This window comes from Hemicordylus capensis, chromosome 4 (genome assembly GCF_027244095.1).
Source record: "Hemicordylus capensis ecotype Gifberg chromosome 4, rHemCap1.1.pri, whole genome shotgun sequence".
NCBI classification, from domain to species: domain Eukaryota; kingdom Metazoa; phylum Chordata; class Lepidosauria; order Squamata; family Cordylidae; genus Hemicordylus; species Hemicordylus capensis.
This window is the reverse complement of record NC_069660.1, coordinates 86,389,877-86,403,253: the sequence shown is the minus strand read 5'-3', so window position 1 is coordinate 86,403,253 and position 13,377 is coordinate 86,389,877. Positions and strand designations below refer to the sequence as shown.

At 43.0% G+C, this 13,377-nt stretch overlaps 1 protein-coding gene across 13 annotated transcripts in view; it reads right to left on the bottom strand.

The window, feature by feature from the left end:
• Window positions 1-5,551: 5,551 nt before the first annotated feature.
• The window catches only part of MAST2 (microtubule associated serine/threonine kinase 2), a 295,348-nt gene continuing 287,522 nt past the window's right edge, over window positions 5,552-13,377 (bottom strand). For all 13 annotated transcript variants that reach the window (XM_053244173.1, XM_053244182.1, XM_053244169.1 and 10 more), the window contains 2 exons: window positions 13,067-13,254; window positions 5,552-11,040 (listed from right to left, as the gene is read on the bottom strand). In XM_053244173.1, coding sequence (XP_053100148.1) covers window positions 8,936-11,040; window positions 13,067-13,254 — 2,293 coding nt within the window. In that variant the 3' untranslated portion in view covers window positions 5,552-8,935. The remainder of the gene's footprint in view (window positions 11,041-13,066; window positions 13,255-13,377) is intronic.

Genomic DNA, 13,377 nt, shown 5'->3' with positions numbered 1-13,377 from the left:
AACTGCTTAATAACATAGCTAGCTTGGGAGTAGAAATACTGAATGGAATAGAATTGTATTAAAAAAACAAATAATTTATCAGTGCTCAACTAAAATTGGGGAATAGCATCTAAACAATGTTAGGCATTCATCTTGGTAAGATTTTTAAGGAAGTAGGCTTGCTTCAGCCTAACAAGAAAGTTGTCAGATGCCTCACAACAACACGCATTTTTAACATTGTTTCTCTCTTGCAATATTCTATTTATGTATTTTAGCTTAGTGTGATCAACAGGGGCATTGCTAGGTACTTAAAAGATCCAGGACCCAGGCTGCAGCCTCGCCTCATGTTGGTAATTAAACCTTCTTGTGCTTCCTAAAGGAATCCAGCACTCTTTTCCTGTTTTTGAAGCCATCAATTACACCAGCACATCCTTGCTATGTCTGGCATATTTTGGCCACAAGCCCTATTAGGATTAGGTCCCTGGCCCACAGTACTGGATTTATTTTTAGATATCCCTCCCCTCTGCAATCGCTTCTTGCAGCAGCCTTGCCACCACATGAAATTTGGGGTTAGTGTGCATTAGTACATCACCCTCAACTCTTTTTTGCCACAGTTTTGTGGCAGAAAAATATATTTTTTAAACTGGGGGGGGGGTGAATAACTACTTTTTAAGGGGCTACCCACCTTCTTCTGGGCTGTCACTACTGTTCCCTCCATCAAGCCTGGCAGTTGGGTTGCTGCTGGGCATTATGGCTGCCCACCACCCCCTCCATCAAGCCTGGCAGCTCTGTTCTGCTGAGCATGAGGTGAAGGGCCCTGTGCACCAGAAGAGCTAGCTCTCAGCACAACTGCTTTCCCCTTCTCTTTGCACACAAATGGAAAGGTAAGGGAAGGGACAAAGAGTGGAAGAGGAAATAGGAAGAAGCCAATTGGTTCCCCCCCCCCGCCCCTTCTATTACTGTATTTACCAAAAAAATACAAGACAACTGGAGCCCTGAGTGATTGCCAAGGGCATCAATCTGCACCTCACCCACTGCAGGTACCTCTTGTCCCTCTATAAAAGAACAGCTTGGACCAGGGGCATGAGACCTTGGCAAGAGAACAAGAGCTCTTCTCCTTGTGCTCTCAGCCATGTGGTGAACAGCCGTTGGAACTGAAGACTTAGAGGGATGAAGAAGTGCAGCAAAGACCTGGAGAACTGAAGAGTAAGAACACTTGTGAGAACAGCAGCACTCTCCATACCTGCTTAGATTTAGCAGCTGCATAGAGCCTATCAGATTAGCCCTACCCTGGGAACAAAAGAACTTCTGGTGTTCTGGTGAACCAGTTGTGAAGAGTGGCTAAAGCACCAGAAGGGATGGTTGGGATTTACCGAGAACATTGCCCCTGTTTTAGTAGGAGGGAATTTTTATGTCTTGTGATTATTAAGGAGTTGCTCTTCACAATGTGTGTCGTGGGGGGATGTAACTTTGGAGGAGCATCCTTGTATCAGTGGTCCGGCCCAGCTGAAGCTTTGGAACCATCTTCAAGGGCAGCCCCACATAGAATGCATTGTAGTAGTCCAATCTAGATGTTACCAAAGTATGAGTGACTGAGGTCAGGTCCAATTTCTCCAAATAGGGTTGCAGCTGATGTACCAGCCATAGCTGGTAAAAAGCACCTCTGCACACCACCGCCACATGCACCTCCAAGGAGAGCATCGGGTGCAGAAACACCCCCAAACTGAAGATTTTGTCTTTCAGAAGGCGTGTGAACCCATCCAAGACCAGATTTACCTCACTACTCGGATGATCAGTTTTAACAAGCCAGAGCACTTGCATTTTATCTGGATTAAGTTTCCGCTTGTTTGTCCCCTTTTATTTATTTTATTTTATTTTATTTTATTTAGTACATTTCTATACCATCCCATACAAAAAAGTTCCTGGGTGGTTCACAATCTAAAACCCATTAAAACATTAACATGATTAAAACCATTTAAAAATACAAATAAAAACTCTAAATCCCCAAACGTCAAAAGTATAATTTTTTTATTATCCAGTCAGGAACAGCCCTCAAGCCTTGGTTCAGATCATCCACAGCCTCCCTGGTGTCTGCGGACTTAAAAGATAGGTAGAGCTATTGATGACACTGCTGCCCACACCCACGGATGACTTCTTCCAGAGGTTTCATGTAGATGTTAAACAGCATAGGGGACAGAATAGATCTCTGTGGCACGCCATAGGCCAAAGGGTGGAGCAAGCGTCCCCCATCACCATCCTCTGCGTATGACCCTCCAGGTAGGAGTGGAGCCACCGTATAATGTGCCCCCAAGTCCAAACCTGGAAAGATGACCCAGAATGTCATCCACCAGTCCCATATCCAGGCTGGAAGGACTCTAAGAAATCAGATTCATCCAGGGCTGCCTAGAGCTAAAATGTCACCATGTTCTCCAACGCCTTGCCCAAGAAGGGGATGTCAGACACTGATCTAAAGTTATTTAACTCATTTGGGTCCAATGAGGAGGTTCTAATGACTGTCTCCTTCAGCTGAGGGGGGAACACTCCCCACTTCAGAGAGGTATTCGCCACCCATGGAATACTCCAGTCTTTGCTGGAGCTAGGACTCTCTTCAGCCATGAGCTACAGCTGAAATTAAGCTGCAGGTAGTAGTTCCTTGTAGTTCCTCAATTCAAAAGAACTGTCTCAAGACCTCTTGCTTTGCTACTTTCTCAAACTAGTTTTACTTTGCTTTTTGGGACTGAACTGCCATTCCTCCCCTACAGTGTCTCCCTAGCAGCCTTCATCAGCCATGGAAGCCTGTTCCATCCTTTGGCCTTTGGGTGCCTCAGAGATCTATTCTGCCCCTTGTGCTGTTTAACAGCAACATAGGCAGCTGCCATATATCGAATCAGACCGTTGGTCCATCTAGCTCAGTATTATCTACACAGACTGGCAGTGGCTTCTCTGAAGTTGCAGGCAGGAGTCTCTCTCAGCCCTATCTTGGAGATGCCAGGGAGGGAACCTGGAGCCTTCTGCATGCAAGTATGCAGATACTCTTCCCAGAGCGGCCCCATCCCTTGAGGGGAATATCTTACAGTGCTCACATGTGGTCTCTCATTCAAATGCAACTTGATTAGCCAAAGAGAAAATTAATGCTTGCTACCACAAGACCAGCTCTCCTTTGGTAGAGGTCATCCATGAGTGTGGGCTGCAGTGCCATCAATATACAGACAACACCCAGCTCTCCCTCATACCAGAGGTAGACCAGGGCCTCAACAGGACCATCTAATCTCTCAGAAGGAAACTCCCCTAGGGCATCAGGAATCTGTTAGGATCCAAAAGCCTCCAGGGGTGGACCATCCAAACTGGTGCCTCAACCCTGCAGAAATGTATTGAACCACCCTCAGCCCAATCTTCACCAGATAGTGAACTGTCCATGACAACAGTAGTAAGGCCTCCTGGATTATCCATGGAGCACCACTGTCCTTTGTTGACCCAAAGACCTAGTGGAGTGTATGGCCTGCCACATGTGTGGGACCAGAAATCATTTGAGACAAGCCCGTGGTCGTCATGGAGGACATGAAGTCCGGAGCAACACTAGACAAGATGGCCTCAGTGTAGATGTTAAAAGTCCCCCAAGACTAAATGGCTCATGCCACATCTGAGACTACCTCGAGCAGCTCAGGCAGGGAGACTGCTAGATAGCAGGGTGGGTGATATACCAACAAAATGCCAACTTTGTCTTGTGATTCCAGCATTGCTTGCAGGCACCCGGACAGCTCAGAATGGTGGATCTGGTGAGGGAGATGGACTGCTGATGAACCAGGGCAACCCCATCTCCCTGCCCACTCTGCCTTGGCTCATGCTGCACCTGAAAATCTGGTGGGCACAGCTCATCCAACCCCTCATCATACCTGGTCTCCATAATGCACAACAGATCAGTGTACTTATCCTGAATAACCCCTAACCCCCTGGATGGCTGTGGTCTTTGCATTTATGGACCAGGCATTTAATAGCACCAGCTTCAGGCAAGGTGGGCCAGTGGGAAAGTTACTGGGGTCTCCTTGAATGGAAGAGGAACAGGAGAGTGTGATGACTTTGATATAGCCAATATGTGTGCACAGCTGTGAGGTGCTCCATATTATTAACTCTGTAGCATTTCCCCCCCTCTTTATCTCACTAATTGCTATATACTTGCTGCCTGACAAACAGTGTAACTTTTAACTATACTATAGTATTTATACAACTATACTATTTATAAAATAGTATCAGAGAAAGCTGAACTACTGAATCTGAGCCCCTCTTTCTCTCAGACATTTCCATCCATCAGAGGCATAGCACTTAACATTAGACACAGCAGAATCACTCCCCAGATTGAGAAAGTGCTCTACCTGCTCTAGATTCATCTTCATTAAGCCAGACACAACCACCACACCACTTTAAACAAACAAAATTTAAACTACTTGCATCAGTTCTCTGTGCTAGCCATACCAGCCTCAGGAACTGATGTGTTGGGCTGATTCAAGGACACACATAAATAAAAACTGTAATGTGTGAAAGAGAGAGAATCTGCATCTATTTCCCATTTAGGGTACCCTCTGCCTGGCTGTTCCTAATACAATGTCATCACAAAGCTCATTTTACAGTATGAGCAAAAAAGGTACCTGAGGCAAATATATAGTATATTGGAATTATATACCAATGACACAGAGGCTGATCTCATGACCAGCTTAAACCAGCTGGGGCTAGGCTGGTTGTGAGAAGCAATAGGATCCAAACAGACCCCTCCACTCCCCACCTTCCTAACCCTCTTAAGAAATCCGGTGTGCTTGCACCATACCCTGGCTACTGGGTATCAAGTGTCTCCTTGGGCTGAATTCAGCTAAAGAAGACACAGAGATGGGTGCGTAGAGTGCCTGTCTGATGAGAGAATCCCCAGTGCAACACGCATGTTGCACATTACATTGTCGGATATCCGGAGGCCAGAACAGTAAGTTCTATCCCTGAATCTCTCCATCCTGTTCCATGCCTCATGGAGCTGCACAGAGCAGGGCTGCCCATGGGGGCGCACGGGAGGCGTGTCGATGACAGACTGTTTGGTCGTCGGGGGGGGGAAGGTAGGTTAAGAGAAGTCTTCCCCCCGCACCCTCCCAGCCTACCCCTGGCGATTATGACAACTGCTTCACAGAATGACTGCTCTACTAGAATAGCTGTGGACATCTTCACTTGCGAGAATGCACATATGGCACAAATTCAGCCCCAGGTTGATCCACCCTGCGATGAAGCACAAGGACCCCATGGAAGGTATGAGATAAATTGTAGGTGATCATCTACCATGTGTTAAGGCATTATTGCCTGCATATAATATCAGTACCAAATCAGAGATATCAAAAAGCAATTTTCCATGAACTGTGCTTAGTTATCATTGGGTGAATGATTATCAGTACATTCATCCATTGTGTCAAAGCCCACCAACATTGTGAAAAGACATTCAGGACAGTAAAATAAAACAAGGAGTATTCTTGCAGCATTCTGTAGGAAATATTTCACTATAAAGCGCAGAAAAGTAATTCAATCAAGAGACGGACACTGGTTTAAGTAAAAAAAATGAAGTGTATTTCAGAGGAGTAACTGAACATCAACATGCAGGTACAACATTAATAAAAATTATTGCACCTCTATTATGTGGCAATTGTTCAAGTTTCTAAAAACACTTATATCCCACATCATCCTCTTTGCTAGCCAGGGCACCAGCTTGAGATTGGAACCCAGCATGAAAGTTGTGCTCTGAGCCTCCGGAATAACAAACACCAAAACACAATGTAAACACACACACACTGTAAAATCATCTACTAGAAGTACGGTATCATCTTTCATGTCCAGTATAAGTCTGGAGAAGGACTTCCTCCTCCCCTCACAGGAAAAAAAGAGGCAAATATTTCAAATCACACCTTAATTCAGTGCTAAAGAGGAAGGGTATTCCCCCACTACCCTGCTCCCTGGTGAGTATTCTTTTGTAGCATAATGAACACCAAAACATCTTGGGCATCCTTTCCCAGGAGTGGTTTTTAGCAATGTTAAAATCTAATATTTACACTAAATAACAGTTTAGATGCATCATTTAATGGTGTATTGCTGAGGAATGCATCAGTCGGATACCAAGAGTTTAAAGCATACATGAGCAAAACAAGAGGTGAATTCCAAACAGACACTCAAACTACAAAGAGGAGAAATTGGGAAAACACAGCACTATGATGGCTGTATGTGTCCCAGACCTACATGGAATTCTCCCATTTGTAGTACACCATGAAATCAGTCTCGGCCAGCTGGATGACCATGGTAGGCTTTGAGTGGTTTAACTGGTCTATATGCAGTCGTACAAATACTTGCTCCTTCAACATAACGTAACCTCAGTTGAACTCATTACATACCACCTCCTGATAGGCCTGATATTTGTAAGTGCTTAAGATGTTACATTTTGCCCTCAGTAACCTCATGATTGTCGGAATTCTTTAAGAGATATATTTAAATGTGTGAAAAATAAATCTGCTTCAAATGGCATAGGGTTTTGGTGGAATTATTTGTCAATAATATTGGAAGCTTTCAGAGGTTTCCTGGTACTGGTAGAAGAAGAATATCAAAAAGGTGATATTTAAGTGGCATCTGTAGTGCAGAAATGAGGTGGCCTAATATGCTTTATCTGGCTAAACTACACACGCACATATCCTTTGGTGGCTTTAATGTATACAGAAGCTACAAGGTATGTTTGAAGCTACAGTACATAATTAATTCCCAGGGCTCAAAATTCACACAGTGTAAATAATGGCGCATATATATATATATATATATATATATATATTCATGTTAATGTGCATTTCTGAGTGGCTATGCCATCAGCCTGTATTAGTAACAATGCCCTTTCCCTAAGTAGATCAGTGTAAATGCCCAGATGCCTTTGTTTCGTGGGCAACACAGCAAAGTGATAGGAAAGGCTGGCAGGACATAGACCTGGCTGGATGGTGGGAAGCCTAATAATGAATTTAAAATGCCAGTGCATAAAGTTAACTCTTGTGCACTTGTGACAGGACAAAAGAGATGAGCATATCTTATTTAATAAAATTCTGATGTTATCCGTGAGATTTTGAGCACTGAAGCCAATGGATGTTCTTTTACAATATTACAACACACCCCACTCATTTACACACACACACACACACACACACACACACACACACACACACACACACACACCAGTGGTTAACATAAAGAGAACTTCAAATCAAAAGTATGTTGGTCCAGAACTGCAATCAAAGAATCTAGAATTAGGTATAAAGTAATATGAAAAGTAAAGAACAAAACAAAATTGAATATATTAGGGAGGATACTGAACAAGAAACACATACACTTGAAATGTGATTATTATAAATACTGGTTTTAAGAGCATGTTCCTATTAAAGTATATTTAGATTTTGTAAGGAGAAATGGAGGGAGACACTTTATATTGGAACATGACAGAGTAATGAAGCTGCACTGTAATTAATTGGTGCTTGCCCTGGAGAGCTAATACAGTTACCATGTGATTACCTGTCTATATATGCAGACCCGGCCAACTCTACAAATAATTACTTTTCCTGCCCATATACAGATGTATTCTCTTAGGCAAAGCCTAATTCAAATTCAGAAGAATTGTGAGGTTTACAGAAGTAGACACTTTTGCCCATAAACTGTAATTAGATTCAATAAGTAATAGACTTTAAATGCTGCAGCTATTGGTTTACTATATATGTACAGTTTTATAGATCTAGATGTTTTTATATATGTGTTTTAAAAAGCAGCACTGGGCCAGTGTTGAAATTAAAAAGCAATCAAAATGTTACTTAGAAAATGTCAGCATTTCAGAAAAGAAATAGGTGGATTAAGCACTGGATGGGAATCTGATTGATATCATATTTGCAGTTTAGCTGTGTGATTTGGGGGTAGAAGGAGTGGATGCTTCACTTGGGAAAGTGCCACCAAAGCAAAAAGGATTATTTCACTGACAGAGGCCTATCTTGACTTTCCTCCACTAACTTAGTGAAGGTCACTTCTCACTTACAATTAGTAAAATCATAACCCTTGATAGAGGTAACCTGCTTCCACAACAAGCTAGCTACATACACAACATGTGGGGTGGGTGAGTGCAAGGTGGTCTCAAACATTCACCTCCCCCAGCAAGGTCTAAATAGACCAGGCTAGGCTGCTACTTGTTGCACTCAGTGCCTCTCTTTTCAGGTTACTGCCTGCTCTGAGCAGAGTAAGATTGATAAGGCAACAAGCATTAAAATTTTTAAAAAGGCAGAAGATGGAGTGTCACGCTGCTTTTAAAACAAAGTAAAAGAAATAAAAGAACTTAAGACTGTTCTCTTGAGATTGCACTTGAGAAATCAATTTTATATAATTTTTAAAAAAAGAATACTGCCCCATTGCATAAGCTGGCACACAAAGATATGTATGGAAGTCTAGGATATGTAATGAAGGTGGTGTGAGAAGGCATATTGCCATCAAGGGTGTTTTTCTTTATAACTGCAAACAAAAAGCAATTAACTAAATTCTTGGGAACAGAATCTAAATTGGAAATTGATAGTCAAAATGTGGCATTTTTGAGCAAGCTGCTTTATTTTGCAAATGTAGTTCTCTGGAATTTTTCAAGGGAAGGAAAATGCTTAAGGAGGGTGATGCACAGGATGCTCCAAACTTAAGGCCAAAAAAAAAAGGGGGGGGTGAGGGGGGGAGTCTGCAAACCATTTTGTAATCTTGCTTTAAAGATACCCTGTTAAGAGGCATCAAATGGCAAATGCTGTGTACAAAAATAGAATTGCAAGAATGAAAAAAGGCAAGAGTGTGAAAACACAAATCTACAAAAAATAGATGTACAGGTTTTCTGTTCTATATTTGTGTTCTACTAATGCTGTCTTTGTTTCTGAATGCAGAGATGCTGCTATGTTTTTTTCACATCACCACCTTCTGACAACAGCAAATCCCTCGTTTGTGAGTGATCTTCAGTCTCTCTGATTTTTCCTGGCATCAGAGGAGTCTCCTTTATAGTACTCAGGCCACTGTCCAGGCCAGACAATACCCTCATATTCTGCCTTTCAGTACCATGTGACTGATCTTCAGGTAGAGGTATCTGCAACTTATCTTCCAAGGGTTCTGATACCTTAGAATTATCAAGCCCTGGCTTCTTTTTTGCTCCCATTGGACAAATTGGCTCCCAAGAGAGTGGTGGGCTTTCTGACTTGACGCAAGGACTGTGTACTTTAATGAGAACACCTTTGCTGAAAGCTTTGGCTGTCTTTGAACCTGAGCCTTCCTTTAGTGTCTCCTGCATTGCTTGCTTAGACATGCTTTCTTTTGAATACAACAGTTCATCCTGGGAGAAATCTTCCCTTGTTTTTTGTATTTCTCTTGACTCAGATATGTTTAAATCCACTGGGTCCAACATGCCTTTTGCACATGTTGCTAAATGAGTAGGCCAAACTGCTTTTCCACCTTCAGCTGTGGAATCAGCTGTGGGAGTCTGATTACCTGTAGGATAACTCAGACCCACATTGTTATCACTTGTCTGACTTTTGTATTTTGAAATGGCCTCTTCTGAGTGCAACCCTTGTGGTTCTTCAGCATTAGCAGACCTGTGTACAGAGATGTTGCCAAAAGTTGCTAAATTCTGAAGGCTGATGTTCTTTGTGGGCTGGAGTTCCTTTTTCTGAGGTGTGTCTTTGCAGTCAATTTGGCTTACTAGTGGAGGAGATCTTGTGCCAGTTGTGCAAGAAGAAGAAAGTGCTAACAAAGGCTTTGTATCTTGAGACAACAGATAAGTGGTTTCTTTAGAAGCAGATTCATTTAGGTTCTCTCTGCCACTTGCCAACCCTGAGCAGTCACCTTGACCAAGCTGCAGGAGTCCCACCGGGAGGCATTTCACCTTTTCAGGACAATCTGTGTTTGTCTGGATAAACAGTGTTTCTTTAACACCTTTAGAGTCTTCGAAACAGGCACCTTTCTGAGTAAAAAGATTGAAGATATTGCCTTGTAGTAACTCTTCTGCTGCTGTTTCAGAGTCTGATATAAGTTTAATTCTTTCACAGTCACCAGGTTTTTCCATAGGTGGACAAACCTCAGTCTGTGACTCATCTATGCCAGTCAGAAGTGTCCTTGCCACATCCTTGGGTGATTGTTGATTTGCCCCTTTCTGCAAATTGTCAGCTTTTGGATCCTCAGGAAGAAAAGCATCATCCTCCATACTGTCTTTGCTTTCCAACTTTGAAGAATGCTTGTTATCCTCAGATGGGGGATCAGAAATGTGCTGATTTCTGCTGCCAGGTGGCCTATCCAACCTTTTCCCATCTTGACTATCTTCTGACCCTTCATCAGTTTCATCTTCAGAAGAATCTACCTCTGTGATGGCCTCCTGCTTTTGCAGAGACTCCCTTCTCTCCACCCTGTCCTGCCGAATGGCCCCAAGTTTCCTGGGAGAAGGTTTTTGTAATGTCCCTTTTTCTGCCAACCCAACTTTCCCTCCTGTTGTTTCATTTATAGATTCCTGCCAACTTTGGAGGCTTGGATCTCTTTGGAGCATCTCCTTTTTGAATTCAGAATGGGAGATGTCTAAGCTGTGCTTGCGTGAAGATGGCAGCTTTTTTTCTGAAGAGGACAGAGAAGAGGTCAGTTTCTCAGCTGATTGGACTCTCTTCAACAGAGGGGATCTTGGTGGCTCAGCACTCTTGGGCCTTGAAATCTGCCGGACCAGTGGAGGGGAGGAGTGTAACTTTACAGGGAAAGACTGGATGATGCTTGAACTGCCAACTGAATGCCCTGGCAAAGGAGAAGGGGAGCGCTGAGGAGAAGTAGACTGTGGTGTTGGTGAAGGAGTGTGGGCTAGTGGTGAGAGAGGAATGTTTCCTGCAGATTTACGTCTTGGGGATCGGTACTGCCGCTGAAGCTTTGGTGCTAGCCCATGCAAAGAACTTGGTCGGATGTGACCTGAGCTGGCAGGAGAGTTGGGAACACTGGAACTGGGTGAACTGCTCTGAGAAGAATTGCCACCAACTGAAAACATCAAAAAAGAAAAATATGAAATACCAAACATGCAAAGACATTCGAAAAGCATTTGGAACTTCCACCATATGTACATGACATGTGGAACCAGTTGTGGCAATAGTGAAACTAGATTTAGCTAAGTGTGGACTACTGCACCAGAAAAAGTCAGGTGTAGTCTTCTACACACTGTCCAACTCAACCATATTGCTGGTTGAATTATATATAGCATATTTGGCATATTTGACTAGCATCATCTTTGTTGTCTTGTAAATCCCTTCTTGTTCTTTTGTATTTTAATGGCACTTAGCTGCCATTTTAGTTTTGTTACTTTCATCTTTAAGGTTTTATTTTGATTTTATTTATTTAACTAACTAACTAACTAACTAATAAATGACAAAATTATAACATTGGTTAAAATAAATGACAACAAAAAGTTAAAACATTATAAGAATTTATAACTTAAAACAATATTTTAAAATGAAGTTAAAACTATTAAAACGGTATTTAATAAAAAGCCTGGGTGAACAAATGTGTCTTTAAAGATTTTTAAAAATTTGTCAGAGATGGGGAAGCTCTTATTTCAGCAGGGAGCGTGTTCCAAAGCATCGGGGCAGCAACTGAGAAGGTTTTTATATCCATTTGTAAGCCACTTTGATGGCATTTACATTATTGCGGGGTATACATCCTATAAATATTGAAGAGCAAACTGCTTTTACATTTTGTGAAAACTTTCACTAGAAGGTTTTTTCACTTCACTGTACATAGTAAAGCAACAGACAAGAAAAATACATACATTTATAAGTATACATCTACAATATCAAAATACTAAAAAGCAACTGATTTTACAACTGCAAATATGAGATTAGAAATAATCCCCATGGGCAAATCCCATGACATTTAAGACTACATGAGAATAAGTGCACACAGGTCATTATTATAGTTTATCTCAAACTTTATGAACTGTGCTTCCTTTCTTAAATTATTAAATTATTTGCTCCCTCCCACAACAGGTACATCTGTCCAGCTTCCACAAACTCTGTAGTACTACTTCACCTCCTGGTTCAGCTTTCCTATCTGCCTGACCCCACACCTTGCTTGAGCTGCTTCACTCCACTATCTTCAAATCAATACCACACCACCATTTCTGTCCTGCAGCTCCCACATGTTTCTCCTTCCTATACTACTTCAACTGCAGCCAGAAATAACTGGCATCAGAGGAGTCATATTCTTTCAAGCTCTCCCCAAGCAGTATTCCCTCTAACTCTCCCCAAGCAGTATTCCCTAGTCACTGTTGTTGTTGACTACAAGTCCCAGAATCCCCAACTGCAATAAATAGATTTTGCTTGGGGATTATGGGAGTTGTAGTCAACAACATCTGTGTTTCGCTGTTAGAGGGAACACTGTCTCCAAGGGCTAAGACTCATTTTAGCAACCCTGACTGTTCTTAAGACATGTCCCCTGCATCCTAAGAACATAAGAACAGCCCTGCTGGATCAGGCCCAAGGCCCATCTAGTCCAGCATCCTGTTTCGCACAGTGGCCCACCAGATGCCGCTGGAAGCCACAGGCAGGAGTTGAGGGCATGCCCTCTCTCCTGCCCTTACTCCCCTGCAACTGGTACTCAGAGGCATCTTGCCTTGGAGGCTGGAGGTGGCCCACAGCCCTCTGACTAGTAGCCATTGATAGACCTCTCCTCTATGAAGTCATCCAAACCCCTCTTAAAGCCATCCAGGTTGTTGGCTCCAGTCTGAGAAAACACTACATTTCTCTCAGTGTCAGAAAGATTTGCTTAAAGGTCAAGGTTTCTCTCAGGGGTAGACCCACCATTATGTGAATGGGTTCAAGGAACCTGGGCCGCTGCCCCTCAGGGGCTGCGCCTTGTGCCCCAGCTACGCCCCCTGCGTCTGACACCAGATGCTGATGTCTGACACCAGATGCCGATGCCTGACGCAGGGGGCGGGGCTAGGGGGGCTGAACCCAGGCTGCTGCTGGCTTCCCTCCGCCACTGGTTTCTCTCTCTTTATTTGTCCTTTTACCTGAATGCACAGACTCAGGAGTAGATCGGTAACTCTGCGTTGGTGAACGAGGGGAGAGATTGTGCGTAGGTGAACCAGGAACACTTTCTCCAGAAGACAGAGAACGATTGAGAGAAGATAAACTCCTGCTGGTGTGCAGCAGAGAAGCCTGCTTGGTAATCTTCCTGAAGAGAGAGCTCTTCTTCTTACTACAAAGTGAAAGTGAGGACTGTCATCATTTGTACAAACAGCTACAAAAAATTGTGTTTCATTAACTCTGTATATTTTTTGTAACATAAAAACTAACGTGTGCTGGCAGCAGCCTTTCCCCA